Genomic DNA, 18,770 nt, shown 5'->3' on the forward strand with positions numbered 1-18,770 from the left:
CAAGATGTTTACATTTTGATTACAGAGGTATCAGATGACCTCTGAATTGCTACTTTTGTCTTTTGGCAAAATCTTATTGCAAGCACTGGTAATTAAGTAATTCCTTCTATATTGTGTGGGTTATTAATCTCTGTTTATATGATTTTTTACTTATCCTGCCATATTTAAGCTTTAGTTTTACATCTGTACATCATCATTAGGACAAGAACTTTTCATGCAAGCTTCTTGCACACACAATTTTTTTCTTTTCTTTTCTTGGGGGGTAGGGCTTTACAAGAGCTTACAGTGTACCTAAGAAGCATGAAACAAAAATATGTCATGTTAAGAGAAGTAGAGGCTTTAGAGTAACAAATTACTCTAGAATATTAATAACATAGCATAATTAAGGAATAACAACTGCAGAATGCCACATTTTCCAAGTTGGTTATATTTTTCTTTGTTTCCAGCTGAAGTGGCTGCAGGTTGGGGCTACATCTATTGCAGAATGATATATTGTTTTGATAAGATATGTACTGGTAAATCTGAGCATTTTATACCTTAGAAGAGGTGAAGTAGCAGATGCCCTTTATTTTTCATTGCTGTCAGTCATGTTTTCCCTCTGAACCTTTCATATTTTAAAATAAACTTGTTTAACAATGCAGTTATCTTTTGTGAATGCAGCTTCTCTGAAGTGAGGTGGAGAGCTATATGTCGTCCTGATTCAGTTTTATTGGAAACTTGTTGGGTAGATTTGTTTGAAAAGGAAGTCTTTATATCGATTTATGGTTGTCATTAGTTTCCTTAGCATGATTATTAGAACAGGTGGTATTGGATTGAAAGCATTAGGTTTAATCCATGCATTCCTTATTTCTGTTGCCACTGGTACTTTCAAGATTTTAGTTCCTTAAGGGAATAGAATTATTGATGGTCTCATTAGCTCTAATGTGTTCGTTGTTTTCTCTGTGTCATCAGAGGGTTCAGGAAAGCTGTTCATATCAGTTGGTGTCCAGATATACATAGATAAGCATTACATAAGAGAATGTTATGATAATCATTCAACAAACAGAAGTTTCAATGTATGGATGTATTGGTACTTGCTTGAGAGTAGAGGATTTTGTGTCCTCCCTAATAACACCTTTAAGAAAGCTCATTGAGAGTGTTCTTTTTATTATTTTCAGTTTGAAAAATTGAAATTTTTATAATTCACTTTCATGAGGAGTATAGTAGGGAAGTATAATGTAGCTCTAGCTCTTCTTTCAAGGCTGAGTCTGGTATTGACATATCCTTCATTTTTTATTCTTATTTTGTTGTTATATCTTTTTATGAGAAATGTGTTAGAAATACAACCAGAATATTTTCTGTGTCTGATGTGAATTTTTTATTTTGTTCCACTGATCCAGATGATATACTTTTATTTCTCGTATATGCTGTAAGCATGTTTGCAGAATGCTTGATTTTTTTTTTCTTCTTTTTTGAAGTATAGGAATTTCCTGCTAACCATATTAAATGAGACTCCAGAAGTGCTGCACTAAATGGAACTACATAAGGTAAATCACATTTTCTCATAGACTTCATTACATAAACTGAGAGGTTTTCTAGGGTCTTTTATTTTTTCTTTCCCTTTTACACTAATACTGCTATTTTTTCATTGCTGTCATTTCGTGTTCACCATTTGGTAACTGTAGTACAGTAAAAAGGCTGTATGGCCTTTAAAGGTAGGCTTTTTGGTGTGCTTGTGTACTAAGGGTAATGAGTGATGGGTGTAAGGGTGGTAGAGGTGATTGTGAGAGACAGTGGGTTTTCATTTTCTGTTTTGTTCATCCTTTGTTTTTAGCATTCCTCCAGACTTGCCTTAGATACACTGCTTTCACATCTTAAACATACTTTACCACCAACACTGCTCCTGTGTATGAATCATGATTACTGTAAGAAAATAAATTCAGCTGAAAGAAACAAAAGGAATATCCACTTCTTGCCTGATATCATGAACTGTCAGATGCATCATTTACATTCCATTTAGGGTCCTCCTAATTCATTTAGCACAGGATAAGGTCAGCAGAAATTTTATGTTTCAATGATGGTATTGTTACTTTTCAATGATGTCTATTTTTTTCTTTGATGGAATTTCCTGACCATGCCCAGTGTTTAAGGTGTACTTATTTTGTTGATAAAGGAAAAGAATAATGGGTATTTTAAACAGCATATGATTATGTGAACCTCGCTCTTTTTTCTCTTATTCTTTTTTGATGCATGGTATATTGATATTTTTCTTCTAAAGAGGGTATTGTAAAGATTTTTAGTCATGTGTTTTAGAAGAATGGCATATTGTAATAATTTAGAATTTGTCTTCACAACCATTGCCGAAGTAAATATATATCTGTATTGTAATAGGAGCACATCTAGTGCTTTGATTTGTAGGTCACTTACAGTTGGTTTGTGAGCCAAAGTAAGTTTATCAGTTTCTGTGTGTGATTTGATATTTATATTAGTTGATGTCCTTTATAGTGATGTATTATGTGTTTTAAAGCTTTCAGTTTGGGTACCTCTTGCTTATGCGCTCAGTTAGGCTGCTGATTGTAAAGTTGGTGTTATTTACAAGATGACCATCAGCAGATGGAATGATTCTAGACAATTTTCCCATTGCTTATGGAATGGATGTGAATCAGGTATGATTTATCTTAGACAAAAGTATAAATAGAAATAGGACTGAAAAAAACATTCGTTAGCCTTAAGAATTTCATTATTACTGGAAAAGAACATCCAAAATGATAGATTAGAAATATGAAGTGATTTCAAACCTGTCATTGTTAAGAAGTCTCAGTATCATTTTAAGAGTTTCTTTACTTACTCTTGAATGTAATTATAGTGAAATGCTGCTCTGTGAGCCTGATACTATACAAAGGAACTTCAGCACATGGGTAAGGAAGAGTGAGTAACAATTGCTAACTTTGTTGATAATGTTTCTTACAATATAGTGTATAATAAACTTCAAAATAGATATGGCTTATTTTGGATTTGTGCAGCCACCCTGTGGAACTGCACACCAGGAAAGCTTGAATACTGCTGAAAATTAGAATATCCTTCTCAAGCTGAGTGCCTTCTGAGCAGTAATGGTTTGAATAATGGATACCATCATATCACAGATAACATTTTGGTAGAGATGCTTTAAGCATAGTCATCTCAAGTTAAGATGAGTATATTCTGAAAATATTATGGTTTAAGTAATGGTAACCTCCATACCACAGATAACATTTTGGTAGAGATACCTTGGCAGAAGAGCTACAGCCAAGTAACACCTCATGAAAAGGAACTGAGATTGTACACAGGGAGCTCAAGCCTCAAGAAAGTGATGCAGTGAGCTACAGAGGTCATGCTGTCAGAGAAAACCAACTTGAAATTTTTCATGCTATTCTTACATGAGCAAACATTTGAAAATAAAGTTATTTCTACAGTGGAGGTGTAAAATCATAATTATGATAACAGCATTGGCATAGGAGGTTTGATCTTAGTGATAGAGATTTGTGCTGATAGATTGCTATACAGTACAGAAAAGGGGTGCATATAGACTTAATTATCATGCCGTCTTAAATGCATGTATGATTTACAGCAAGAGTATTAATAAACCTTGAATCATTTGGACATCTTTGTCAGTGTATTAGAGGCACTGCCATTCAGCTTCTCACCTTCAGATCCTCAGTACCTCTGTCACACTGCTGCTCCAGGTTCATGTGTCTCAGTGCCTGGATCAAGTGGAACTCAGGATGCTGCAAATGTACCTCATGAATATAGAAAACTTCCGGATAGGCGAGAAAGGTTCTGTGCTATCTGTCCAAGACGTTCCAGGTACTGGTGTCCAGGATGCAATGTTGGCATCCATGAAGATTGTTGGCAAAAACTGGAACATTACTGGAGACCCAGAGGACGTCCAAGGCTGAAAAAGCTTAAATGCTGTCAAGATGAATAATTGTGTAACTCTCCATTGTACATATGTAAATAAGATAAAGGTTAGTATGCCTGTAAGTGTCTCGGAACTATGTAGCTGCATGCAAATGATTAGTACCCCAACCTTTATCAGTAGAGTTGAACTTCCAAAAATTATATTATTTGACTGGGACTCCTGATGAATAGGTACAAATCCCAGATTTCAAAAACGTTTATGAATAGTTTATTATCATATTGTAAACACTTTGGTTTTTTCACTACTGTTCGTAGAAACTGTTGCATGTCAGAGAGATTAAGACATAAATTACAAAAAGAAAATAGATTGTAGTAGAAATGACTGGCTTAATGCTCAAGGAAGTAAATACCTTGGCTTAGTGCTCAAGGAAGTAAATACCTTAGGAGAAAAGCTGTTTCATTTATTTTCCAATAACCAAAATAACAATGTAGCATCACGTGATAAATATCTATATATTTTATAATCCACAATTTACTGCAGGGAAAGATATTTATCTTGTTTATCACCTCTATATTTCTTTGGCTACTTCCATACCTCTGCTCTTTTTCTTGTGCATGCTAGACATTACACATTGCAACTTTATTAAACATGAGATTTCTTAGAGTGTAAGCTGTAAGACTGCTTTGTGTAGATGAAAGTCGAACCTACATACAGAGTTCATTAATATACTTTTTGCTTTACTTTTGGATCTGTTGACACCTCAGTCAATCCATGATCAAATAAAAGTTAAAAACAGCATAGGCAGATTTAAAAGATATAAGAATCTTACTTAGTATTAAGTTTTCTAACTATATTTCAAGTGTGATGTGCATCTAAAAAAAAGCTCACAGAAAGATCTGTATGCTGTCATACCATTTGATTTAGTTGTTGCAGTATTATGAATATTTAGATTGAGGAATCCTATTCTGCATGTCATGGAAGATGACTAAGAAAGGTAGAAAATCATCTTTTCCTTACTGAATTTCTGGAAGATGGAACAGGAGAAGGATGTTTTGTCAAATGTTAAGTTCTTGATTCTGCTTTGCATAAGTAGTATCATATGTGTATACATATATACAAATGTACATATTCATCAATTCCTGGCACCAACCCATCCCACAGAAAACAGCATCACCACCCCATGTCAGTGAGGTAGCACCAGGAAAACAGACAAGGACTCGAACCTGAGACATTTGCTTGTAGTTGGGTATGCTAATTGCTCAACTATGATTGCGATCATAGCTGAGCTGTTAGCATTCTCAACTACATGCACAGGTCCAGGGTTCAATTCTTGTTGTTGGAGGGCATTATGTGTTCTATGAAAGTGTGCAATCATATGCACTATATTCAGGTATGTGTATATTTATATTTATTTATTTTACTTAATCGCCATCTCCTACGGTTAGTGAGGTAGCGCAAGGAAACAGACGAGAGAATGGCCCAACCCACCCACATACACATGTATATACCTAAACGCCCACACACCTACATATTCATACTTGCTGCCTTCATCCATTCCCGTCGCCAGTCTGCCACATGTTCTGAGGCTTCCAAACAGATAAAGGGGTGAGGCAGAATGGAAATTGGTTGTATTGTCTGAGCCTGGCCCTTGCCATGTTCGTTTAAAGATTTTTTTTTAGTTATTATACGTTGTTGCTATCTCCCACGTGAGTGAGGTAATGCAAGGAAACAGATGAAAGCATGGCTACTCTTTCGTCATTTAAAGATATTTTATATTTATTTATTATACTTAATCACTGTGTCCTGCATCAGCGAGGTAGCACCAGGAAACAGACGAAAAATGGCCCATCCACTCATATACACACGTGTATACATAAATGCCCATACACGCACATATACATACATATACATCAACATATACATACACAGACATATACATTTATACACGTGTATGTATTCATATTTGTTTGCCTTCATCCATTCCTGTCACTACCCTGCCACACAGGAAATAGCATCCCCCCCCTCAAAGAAGTAAGGTCAGGTTGTACATAATACTGATAATTTCAGACAAATCAGTGCTTAGGATAACTTAGTCTTTGCGTCTGTAGTTGTACAAGCTTTTGATTGATTGACTAGTTCAGAGGAGGAGCTTGATTCTGATAATATCTTACTTACCTGTCTCAGGGCATCTGGTCTAGCACAGCACCCTACTCATTCGCTTGAAGTGCAGAGTCATGGAGTCTCATTAAGGTTTGTCGTGCTCGTGCCAAATACATTTATTATTTATGAAATTTATTCCTACCATTTCTAGCTACACATGAATAGCAGGTAAAAATGAGATAACTTTGGTGAGAGCAAAAGTTGGATTAAAATAAGTTTCTGTTTATGGGCTCTGGTAGTGTGACGTATGCAAATTCAAGTGTATTTTCCCACTACTTGTGTGATCTGATATTGTTTTGCTTTGACACTGCTATAAAATGCATCATGACTAAAAGACCTTACCTTGAAATATTTCTTTTTTACAGGAATAAAATGTTTTATACAGTAAATTAAAGGCACCTGTATGATTTTTATTTTTTCAAATCTTTAGCTGTATGTTAATAGTTTGTACCCTGATTCTTGACTGTCTTTTTCATGACACATTGCTTTGCAAAGTGTCACTTGGCAGGGCCCCCTGATAATTAACATTATACCTGAGGCAGACCACATGGGATATCCGAGGAATGCATAGTTTATAGCAAATTATATTTATATCCAAAATAACTTTGGTGTTTGTAGTCTGTTTATTGTCATGGTTTATGGTTTACTGAGAAAGTAGATGTCAAAGTCAGCCTCCCTTTTCTGGCAAGTTGGGATTGAAAGCTTTGATCAGGTCAGCCTTGGTTCATGAAGTGCAAAGATTCATTGTCTTCCTATTAAGAAACTTTTCCAAAAGTCAGAGGGATGGCACAACTTTGTCACTGACTGAAAATCTTTAGCATCTCACATGGATTTTTTTTAGAATTTCCGTCCCAGTGTTCAGTCCTGAAGTACCTGACTCACTGATGCAATACAGGTGTCCATTCATTTTATCAAGGTGGTTGACATAGTATGGATGTTGCATAGGGTGAATTATGGTCGTGAAGCAACCCTCACAAAAGTTATTGCAAGGTGATTTTTCAGTAACGTTGAAAGCAAATATCTTTTTCTCATAAGCCAGCTCTTGTGAAACCACACAAAGTTATCATTACAGATTTATACAAGATCCCTTTTCAAAGTGGACAAAGGCATTTTTTATTTGGGACCAAGCCCTATGAGGAGGGAGGTTATTGCATATAAGTGTTGAAACTAGTACATTTTCTTTGTTAAGGGATGGGCTGATAATCAGACTTCTTTAATATCAAAACATCTTTGTAGATGAAAGCGTGAAACATACAGGTTCAAGTTTATCCTTGCAAACTTAATGAGTATAGCAGAGTAATAAATCAGAGATAGAGAATCTACTATTTGTTCCACATAATGTAAATGATGAGGTTATTTTAACCCAGTGGCTTGATAAGATTGTTTCATAATCAAGATGTATGAAATGACAGACCAGTGAATATGATAGCTGTTACTAACCATAAGATGTTAGGGTTCAGAATGGATCAAAGGCTCATACTTTTTTGTTTAGATTAATACAAAAAGTTATTTTCATTTATTTATGTTTTACTGGGGAAAGGAAACTTGTCAATTTCCTTTCCCATTTAAAAAGGCTGTCTCTTTTGAGTAGCATATATAGATGTCATATGTCACCAGCAACTCTAATTAGCTGTATGAAAAATCATGGAACCTCTCAGTTACCCTTAAATCACCATGGAAGATATGCACCCCACAAACAGCCCCATCTTACTACATTGTAGTGTAAATGGATAAGATATAGTAGGGTTCTTTGAGACAGCTGACTATCATATCTGGATATATCAGGTTTCCATGAAGAGTGATTTTTGAATACTTTATAATATAAGAGGAAGACTTATCTCGAACCATAGTAAGAGTTAAATGAGATTGCATTGCACACTGGAGTCACTGGGTATGTGCTTAGTTTTTGCTTATGTGCAAAGCTTTAAATGCCTTGATGTTGTGTTAAAGTTTAGACTTGTGTAATTTGCATTTTTTGAATGGCTGTGGCTGTTAAACAGGCTCAAAACATCTTTTTCTAATATTTCAGATTTTGCTGATTTTATTCACTTTGGTGAGCAACCTTTTTTACCAGACCTAGAATGTCAATGATCATAAGGCTTTTGATGATGGAACTTTTCTTAAGGCTTAGAAATATTGTCAGAAATTCCATAAGCAGAGCTGTTTGGCCAAGAGAATAGAATTTTAGGCCTTAATATCTTTGCAGACATCTTAAAGCTAGACTCCTGAGTTTTGTTCTTACCTCATTGCCCATCTTGGTTTCCTTATGGAGGTTGGGTCACCTCCTGATTATCTTTAGGGTCTGAGACTAGCAATGGGGTAGCCATGCAGATTTTTTAGACCACCTAGGACATATCACTAAAGCAGACAAAGGGGAAGTCTTTAGGTAACTGGACACTGTCAGTTAATAAATGGCATTACACAAGAATTCTTCAACGTGGGATCATCTTTTCTCTTAGGCAAAACCTTTATACAAATTATGTTGAGTCACATTTATCTTCAGCAGGGACTGCAGTTGACAAAGTTTCCTCAGTTGGGAAGTGTGAAGATGACCGGACTTCTACGCCAGATGCTGATTCAGATACTGAATATGGCAGCAATGATGGTTCCTCACTCAGCATGATAGACAACCCTAAAGATGGTAAATGACAAGTATGCATTGGTTGATAGAATGCCTGTAGTGCAGAAATACGTGATTTATTTGTTTGCAACAAATATATCATGTAGGTTAACATGTGTATCTTTTGTCTTTCACTGTTATACTGAATTTTTCTCTACATATGATTAGGGAGAATAAAAAGATGTTCTGGAAGGAGGTAAATAAAGTGCGTAAGACAAGGGAGCAAATGGGAACTTCGGTGAAGGGCGCAAGTGGGGAGGTGATAACAAGTAGTGGTGATGTGAGAAGGAGATGGAGTGAGTATTTTGAAGGTTTGTTGAATGTGTTTGATGATAGAGTGGCAGATATAGGGTGTTTTGGTCGAGGTGGTGTGCAAAGTGAGAGGGTTAGGGAAAATGATTTGGTAAACAGAGAAGAGGTAGTGAAAGCTTTGCGGAAGATGAAAGCCGGCAAGGCAGCAGGTTTGGATGGTATTGCAGTGGAATTTATTAAAAAAGGGGGTGACTGTATTGTTGACTGGTTGGTAAGGTTATTTAATGTATGTATGACTCATGGTGAGGTGCCTGAGGATTGGCGGAATGCGTGCATAGTGCCATTGTACAAAGGCAAAGGGGATAAGAGTGAGTGCTCAAATTACAGAGGTATAAGTTTGTTGAGTATTCCTGGTAAATTATATGGGAGGGTATTGATTGAGAGGGTGAAGGCATGTACAGAGCATCAGATTGGGGAAGAGCAGTGTGGTTTCAGAAGTGGTAGAGGATGTGTGGATCAGGTGTTTGCTTTGAAGAATGTATGTGAGAAATACTTAGAAAAGCAAATGGATTTGTATGTAGCATTTATGGATCTGGAGAAGGCATATGATAGAGTTGATAGAGATGCTCAGTGGAAGGTATTAAGAATATATGGTGTGGGAGGCAAGTTGTTAGAAGCAGTGAAAAGTTTTTATCGAGGATGTAAGGCATGTGTACGTGTAGGAAGAGAGGAAAGTGATTGGTTCTCAGTGAATGTAGGTTTGCGGCAGGGGTGTGTGATGTCTCCATGGTTGTTTAATTTGTTTATGGATGGGGTTGTTAGGGAGGGAAATGCAAGAGTTTTGGAAAGAGGGGCAAGTATGAAGTCTGTTGGGGATGAGAGAGCTTGGGAAGTGAGTCAGTTGTTGTTCGCTGATGATACAGCGCTGGTGGCTGATTCATGTGAGAAACTGCAGAAGCTGGTGACTGAGTTTGGAAAAGTGTGTGGAAGAAGAAAGTTAAGAGTAAATGTGAATAAGAGCAAGGTTATTAGGTACAGTAGGGTTGAGGGTCAAGTCAATTGGGAGGTGAGTTTGAATGGAGAAAAACTGGAGGAAGTGAAGTGTTTTAGATATCTGGGAGTGGATCTGGCAGCGGATGGAACCATGGAAGCGGAAGTGGATCATAGGGTGGGGGAGGGGGCGAAAATCCTGGGGGCCTTGAAGAATGTGTGGAAGTCGAGAACATTATCTCGGAAAGCAAAAATGGGTATGTTTGAAGGTATAGTGGTTCCAACAATGTTGTATGGTTGCGAGGCGTGGGCTATGGATAGAGTTGTGCGCAGGAGGATGGATGTGCTGGAAATGAGATGTTTGAGGACAATGTGTGGTGTGAGGTGGTTTGATCGAGTGAGTAACGTAAGGGTAAGAGAGATGTGTGGAAATAGAAAGAGCGTGGTTGAGAGAGCAGAAGAGGGTGTTTTGAAGTGGTTTGGGCACATGGAGAGGATGAGTGAGGAAAGATTGACCAAGAGGATATATGTGTCGGAGGTGGAGGGAACAAGGAGAAGAGGGAGACCAAATTGGAGGTGGAAAGATGGAGTGAAAAAGATTTTGTGTGATCGGGGCCTGAACATGCAGGAGTGTGAAAGGAGGGCAAGGAATAGAGTGAATTGGAGCGATGTGGTTTACCGGGGTTGACGTGCTGTCAGTGGATTGAAGCAGGGCATGTGAAGCGTCTGGGGTAAGCCATGGAAAGCTGTGTAGGTATGTATATTTGCGTGTGTGGACGTATGTATATACATGTGTATGGGGGGGGGGGGGTTGGGCCATTTCTTTCGTCTGTTTCCTTGCGCTACCTCGCAAACGCGGGAGACAGCGACAAAGTATAATAAAAAAAATAAAAAAAATTATTTACCTTGTGTTGCATTTGATGGTATTTGAAAAATGCAATCTAGGCAGTCATATTTAGTCATGGCAGCTGAACCATGAAATAAAAAACCCAGTTATCCACTTTGTGGTTTGTTTCACTTACCATAGCAAGCTGTTTGCTCACAATAAAGATATGTAGGTATTACTCTTCAAGTGTGCTTTCCTGACCTTTTCTGGAACTTTCCTGTTTTCTCTTAATTTATGTAAAAACTGAAAATTTTTCTGTGAATTTATTGTGGTTTTACAGTTGAATGGTCACCAGGGGATACTCAGTCACCAATGTCATTAAACTACAATGAAGGAGGCTATCCAGTCTGTAAAGTGTGTGGCAAGGTCTTCAAGCACCAAGGGTCTCTTGTTGCGCACTACCAGGTATACACAGTCTCTGGCTGTTTTATCCTTTGATTTACATCCATTAAAACTTTTCATGCTTTTATAATTAAGATCAATCAGTGGAAATCTTTTATAAAAGATCAATCAGTGGAAATCTTTTATATTACTTTGTCCTTTCATATTTCCCATTCTGTTCTCAAAAACACAGAAGAAATACCTCAGAAATATATGCCAAAGAGCTTTACAAGGTAGTTGTAAACTTTTTTCATACTTGCTTGCCATTTCCCACATTAGCACCAGGTAGCACCAGGAACAAGTGTAAAAAAAGGCTGCATTCACTCACATTCATTTTCTATCTGTCGTGTGCAGTGCAAATGTTACTTGTATGCAGATATAAAAAGCTGTGCTTTATTTGCCGTAAAAAGATAGAACTGGAAGAATGTGGAGTGAAATATGCTTTGAAGTTTTGGGGCCTTAACATGTAGGAGGATATGAAGGATGCAAGAGATAGAACAAGTTGGAGTGATGTGGTAGACAGGGAACAATGTCCACTCAGTGGGCTGCACCATGATGTATATGCAGTTGGATGAAACAACAAAAATGTCCCTGGGGCCTGGTTGTGGTTAGGGACTCTGGTTTGGGTGCATTATACATGACAGTTTGACAGTTCATAACAACTAGAGAGTGGATGTGAGCATGGGACAATTTCTGTCTTCCTGGTGGCACCTCGTTCATGCTGGAAATGGCAAACATTGTATAGATAGGGTTGTACGGAGGAGGGTCGATGTGTTGGAAATGAAATGTTTGAGGACAATATGTGGTGTGAGTTGGTTTGATTAAGTAATGTAAGGGTAAGAGAGATGAATGGAAATAAAAAGAGTATGGTTGAGAGAGCAGAAGAGGGTGTGTTGAAATGGTTTGTACATATGATGAAAATGAGTGAGGAAAGATTGACAAAGAGGATATATGTGTCAGAGGTGGAGGGAACAAGGGGAAGTGGGAGACCAAATTGGAGGTGGAAGGATGGAGTGAAAAGGATTTTGAGTGATCGGGGCCTGAACATACAGGAGGGTGAACGATGTGCAAGGAATAGAATGAATTGGAATGATGTGGTATACCGGGGTGGGCGTGCTGTCAGTGGATTGAACTAGGGCATGTGAAGTGTCTGGGGTAAACCATGGAAAGGTCTGTGGGGCTTGGATATGGAAAGGGTGCTGTGGTTTCAGTGCATTACACATGACAGCTAGAGACTTGAGTGTGAACGAATGTGGCCTTTTTGTCTTTTCCTGGCGCTACCTCGCTGGGGGGGGTGCTATTTCCTGTGTGGCGGGGTGGCGACTGGAATGAATGAAGGCAACAAGTATGAAAATGCACGTGTATATATGTATATGTCTGTGTATGTATATGTTGAAATTTATATGTATATACATGTGTGTGTGAGCATTTATGTATATACATGTGTGTGGGTTGGGCCATTCCTCATCTTTTTCCTTGCGCTACCTCGCTGACGCGGGAGATGGCGGTTAAGTATTATGTGTATATATATATATATATATATATATATATATATATATATATATATGAAAGATATAGTGTATCTTTGAAGAATACAGAGTGTAGTAGATGGACTGTATTAGTGTTGCGCTGCACCCATTACAATCATGACCACTTTATTTTTTGTGTGTTATAGGTACACCAGCTACGGACAAAGTGCCCTGTATGCAAAAAGGTATTATCCCGACACTATCATATGAAGGTGCACCTGTTGACAGTGCACAAGGTCCCTGATTCTGAGATTGAGGGTCTTCTCCGCAGTCAAAACATTGCCTGAGTCAGGATGATTAAATTAGGTTGTAATAGTTTTACTATTGTACTTTTACGTTCTGTTGTAGATTTATCAGAGATATTCAGGTTTATCCCCATTTCTTTTCCTAGGTGATGTTAAGAGCAGTTCTTATGAGAAATATTTATTTAGCAGTTCCGAGGATATGTGATTGTGTTGACTTACATACATTGCATTGAAAACAAACATCGGTGCTTGTATTTTGAATGTGGATCTCAGATATGTATATGCTATTATTTGTTTCAAAGTTTATTATATATGAAAGTTGATGATTGGTAATTTGTTAATATTTTTTGCATATATTTTTAATACTCTGTTATTGCACAAGAGTATTTATTATTTCTAAGTAGATCTGTTTGTCTTGCTATCAATCAAACTGCAGTTTTATATGCTAGGGGTGGAGAAGGTGCACAGTCTCACATTAATGATAGAAATTATAATCATGAAATGAAGAAAAACCTATTTCTCAACAGTATAACTGATTGAATGTGTTATGATATTAAAACTTTACAAATCCTGTAAGTGGGTCAGAACCTCTACTGGTCTGTAACTGAGACTCAAGACTCGTATCTGTTTTCTCCTTTTGTTTCATAGATAATGTTTCTTTTATATTTGGTAGGTACCATTCTTCTGGTAACATATCTTGATGTATGTATAGACCTTGACAGCTCTTGCATAGTCATCTTACTTTCTTGTTTTGACATAAGCTGTTATGAATTATAGCGATCCAGATTTCATCCATCTTATATTTTGCATTTCCATACCGCATTAACATACCTTCATCAATGCTGCTGTTGAATGACTTCACCCTACAGATATTTTTCACACTTCTGCTTAATATCCTGCCTGTTTTTTAATGCCTGTAATAATCATAATTCATAGGTTATTGATTACTGCCTCGTAATTTTATTTTATTTGCTTTAAAAGCGATATCACATTCATACAGAGAGTTAGAACATGATTCATACATGCTTTACACACATTCCACTTTTTATTATTACCGTTTCACGTTTTACTAAATGTACTTTCTTTACTGAAGCAAAGTAATCACCAGCCACTACTTCAGTCAACATATACATTTGAGAATCAGTAACAATGTGGGGTTTATAGCAAATACAGTAAATAATTACAAGTATAATATTCTTTTGAACTCTTCAGTTTTGTTCACAGTTTCCTGCATTATGAGGTAGTGCCAGGAACAGATTAAAAACATGGCTCTCATTTGCTTACATTTAACCTCTAGCTGTCTTGCATATTGCACTGAAACCAGAGACTCTTCTGATAGTCAAGCCTTACAGACCTTTCAGGGATTTCCTTTCAACACTTCATAATACCTAGTTTATCCCATCAGCAACTTCACCTAGAATACCACATCACTCCAATTTATCTTTGGCACACTTCACAACCTCTTGCAGGTTCAGGCCCTAATAGCTCAAAGCATTTTTGTTTCCATCCTTCCATCTTGTTCTTGGTCTTTCCCTCCTTGTTCACTCTACTACAAATGCATGTATTCTCTTAGTCTTTCTTTCACTTATCCTCTACATATGATCAGACCATTTCACCACACTGCTAGCTGTGACATAATCTCCTTACTACCACACCTTTCTTACATTGTCATTCCTTATTTGATCAACCCTGTTCATTCCACATATCTTTGGGCATTTCATTTACAACATATCCGCCCTCTTCCAACCTTTTTCATTTAGGGGCCACAACTTACATCCATATAACACCATCAGGAGTACTTTACTATCAGACATACTGATATATGCCTTGACGAACATTGACCTCTCATTCCACACACCCAATGCACTTGACTTTTGCCTCATAATCCACCATATGGTTTACTTCAGCTCCCATAATTTCATTCACTGCAGTCTACTTTCAGGTATCCAAAACACCTCTCCACTCATACTTGCACTCAAACCAAACTTTCTCTCCCATCCTAAACCTCATTACCTTACTTTTATACATAATAACTCTCAACTTCTTCCTCTCTTATATTTCTCCAACTCATCAGCTTCCTCAGTTTCTCACTCGTCTGCCACCAGAGTAGTACTGACTACAGACAGCAGCAGACACATCCCACCCCTCCCCCCAACAGACTGCAAACCCACCAATCTCTCCAAAACCTTCACATTTATCTGATTAATTCATCTTCCAAGATCCTCATTTTATTGTTACACACCATCCATTTACTACTCATTCAGAGATTTACATCCTATACTCTTAGTCCTTCACTTGTCACTATTTTCTGGCAGATTTATGTTTCTTCCAAACTTTTTTGTCTATGAACTTCCTCAAATCTTCATTTCATCATTCTATACTTTCTCTAATTACACCTGTACATGATATGCTGCACAATTCCCTTTCCATGGTAGCTTCCAATAAGTCAGTCTTAAAGTGCTTCCACATCACCTCCTAATTCAGAATGTTTTTAGATCCTCTCAGCTTTTTTCTAACTTAACCTGGAAAGCTTTCATCCCCTCAACATTTCTACTCTTTTCCTTAGTTTTGTTTTTATTTCTATTCCTATAACATCCACAACAAAGATCTGACCTGCATGTTACTGCCTTAGATCTAAAAAATCATATTTGTTTGTCATGTTCCTTCTTAAGATAAATAGGACACTCATGCTCTTGTCCACCCTGTCTGCAGTGTCTGTATGTCTTATATTTTTTCGTAGGTATCTGTTTCTCAGTATGTTGTGTAATATGTTATTTGGTCATCAGAGAATTGTGTACTCTTCCTATCTTCATTTGACTTAATGTGGTGTAACAAGTATTTTGACGTAGGAAAAGGAGGTGCTACTTCTGTTTTATAACTGGACATTATGTATTTGTTACATAAGGTGCTTTTCAATAAGAAAATGTTATACAACTATTACTTTTGTACTAGGGTGTAGGAAGAAAGGAAGACTATCTTTTATGTAACTTGGCATTCTATTTATATATTTTTGTTTAGTGTAGAGTATGATTCACTTTAGTGTACTGCAAGAAGGGATCTATTTTACATTAATCGTATGGATGTCCATTACATGACTGAGAATGGACATGAGTGATTGAGGCCTTTCTTTTCTGTTCCTGGTGCAACCTTGTTTTTGTGGGAAATGGTGAACAAGCATGAAAAGATGGAGGTTCAATTGATAAAATGCAACTTTATCAGCTTAAATTTTGTTTTTGCTTTCGTGTTGCTTAATTTCAACTTTTTTTTTTGTATAGTTCGGCATGTTCAAGCCTTTCACAAATAGTAGTTACAACACTCCCTTTACTTCATCTTTTGATTTACTGTATACCCTTTCCATGATACAAGCCCATCTTTCCTGCACATCATATCTTTAGTATTGCACTACCTCTAAGGTCATAAAAGTCCATGAAGTCTTCCCCTTATAGATTTGTACAGTACTTCAAGAACGTAATTCTTTTTATTTTCAGATTTTGATTAAGTTGTCCAATTATCTGTAGTAAATAAAACAATGATACACTCAGCTTTCATGCAAAAGGCAATTATAATCAACAAGACCTAACAATATATCATTTCCAGATTACTGCACATGTTGTAATGCACCTCTGTAAAACAGATTTTATAATTAATGCTCATCAGTAAATCAGAAATTGAAATATGTTGCTTGGCCTTGGTTGCTTGTTTTGTCATTTAGATCATTCTTACTGGTATTTAACATTGGACTAGACTTGCATGATGTCACCTTTCTTGAGAAAGATAGGATAGACTCCCACTGCATTGGAAGTTTGATTTTTAAGTGAATTAGTTACCTCTTCCTCAGTTGACTGGCATATTGTTATTGACCAGATTAGTCCAGAATTGGTCTACATCTTCCTATCATATGCATAAACCTTCGCTAACCAAATGTTAATTATACCAGTTACTAGAGGAGAAGGTAGCCACTGTTTGGTTGTTCCTTGTTGCCTTCATTTTAAACAGGTCTCTATGTACTGGACATTGTCAGGAATATAAAAGCATAAGAAATTCTTTTATAGATGGCATTCACTGTGGTCTGTATGGTTTATCTCACAATTTGAAAACCTGTCAAGTTCTTCCATGGCATCTTTCTTCATGATTTTTTAGTTTCCCTTTGTTTGCACATTTCTTTGTAGTAATGCTTCTTTTCCTTTTCAAACTTTTCTCTGTAGGTATACTGAAGGCGGTGCTTATTTTTCTATTTTTTATCATCAAATGTGCAGAATTTTTTTTGAAAACCATTTCTAGAAGTTATGGTATTTTCGTATATTAGCCATATAATCAGTGTTTGAGAAAGATTCTGCACGTGGCAGCCTACTATTATGATATAAAACTTTATATTATCAAAAACCTTATTAATGCTTTTGCACTAGCACATGACAGTGGATCTTATCTAGTTGAATGCATTTTGTGAATTTGCACATTCTTTTAATTTGTGTTCATTCATTCATGTTACTGGGTCTTTTTAACATATATTAAGTTGAGTATGACTGACTGACAATTACGAGGAAAGTTATAAAAAGTGAGCAAACATATTTCATAAGTGTGACTGAACTGATGAAGATATGCAATAACCAGTGAGAGAAACATGTTTAATATGGAAAATTATGATTATGTTCAATTGATTGACAGATGTATGCAGGGCATGTGAAGCATCTGGGGTAAACCATGGAAAGTTTTGTGGGGCCTGGATGTGGAAAGGGAGCTGTGGTTTCAGTGCATTTTACATGACAGCTAGAGACTGAATGTGAATGAATTTGGCCTTTGTTGTCTTTTCCTAGCGCTACCTCGCACGTGTGTGGGGGGAGGGGGTTGTCATTTCGTGTGTGGTGATGGGAATGAATAAAGGAATAAAGGCAGCAAGTATGAATTATGTACGTGTGTATATATATATATATATATATATATATATATATATATATGTGTGTGTGTGTGTGTGTCTTTTTTTATACTTTGTCACTGTCTCCCGCGTGAGCGAGGTAACGTAAGGAAACAGACGAAAGAATGGCCCAACCAACCCACATGCACATGTATATGCATAGACGTCCACACATGCACATATACATACCTATACATTTCAACATACATATACATACATAGACATATACACATATACACATGTACATAATTCATACTTGCTACTTTTATTCATTCCCGTCGCCACCCCACCACACATGAATTGACAACCCCCTACCCCTGCATGCACGTGAGGTAGCGCTAGGAAAAGACAACAAAGGCCACATTCGTTCACACTCAGTCTATCATATATATGTTTATGTATATATATGTATATATTAAAATGTATAGGTATGTGTATGTGGGTGGGTTGGGCCATTCTTTTGTCTGTTTCCTTGCCCTACCTCGCTAATGCGGGAGACAGTGACAAAGTATAATAAATAAATAAATGTTTTGAAAAAAATTTAAGATACAAATGCATCCTTTACTTTCATAAGTCTTTATGCGCCTATCATAATGTTTCCATATTTTCTTCTTCAGTACCACATGCTCTAAACTTGCCTTACTACCTTAAATAAACCAACTTATGTATATTTCTTACATTGTTTTTATTTTGGATAAAAAAAGACTCAAGCTGTTGGTTGTCTTACTGTTATGGTGATGGGCAAAAGCAATAGGAAGTAATGAATTACTTCACTGTAATTTCTGTACAGTATAGTAAGATAAGGTATTTAATGTTAAATAGGGAACTGGCATGTTTTTGTCAGTTTGTTACAAATACTACAATGTCTTTCTCAAGTACAAAACTGTCTAGATCTTGTATATTACTGTAAAAACATAT

At 36.8% G+C, this 18,770-nt stretch overlaps 1 protein-coding gene across 9 annotated transcripts in view; it reads left to right on the plus strand.

Moving 5' to 3' along the window:
• LOC139748682 (uncharacterized) overlaps positions 1 to 15,582 on the plus strand; it is a 29,420-nt gene extending 13,838 nt beyond the window's left edge. For 3 of the 9 annotated variants that reach the window (XM_071661975.1, XM_071661976.1, XM_071661974.1), the window contains exons 7-9: positions 8,541 to 8,678; positions 11,066 to 11,190; positions 12,842 to 13,131. In XM_071661975.1, the coding sequence (XP_071518076.1) occupies positions 8,541 to 8,678; positions 11,066 to 11,190; positions 12,842 to 12,982 (404 nt within the window). In that variant the 3' untranslated portion in view covers positions 12,983 to 13,131. Of the gene's footprint in view, positions 1 to 3,701; positions 3,984 to 8,540; positions 8,679 to 11,065; positions 11,191 to 12,841 lie in introns of those variants that run through there. The other 6 variants (XM_071661979.1, XM_071661973.1, XR_011712793.1 and 3 more) reach the window with 5 other exon arrangements.
• The last annotated feature ends 3,188 nt before the right edge of the window (positions 15,583 to 18,770 follow it).

Source organism: Panulirus ornatus, chromosome 5 (genome assembly GCF_036320965.1).
Source record: "Panulirus ornatus isolate Po-2019 chromosome 5, ASM3632096v1, whole genome shotgun sequence".
Taxonomy (NCBI): Eukaryota; Metazoa; Arthropoda; class Malacostraca; order Decapoda; family Palinuridae; genus Panulirus; species Panulirus ornatus.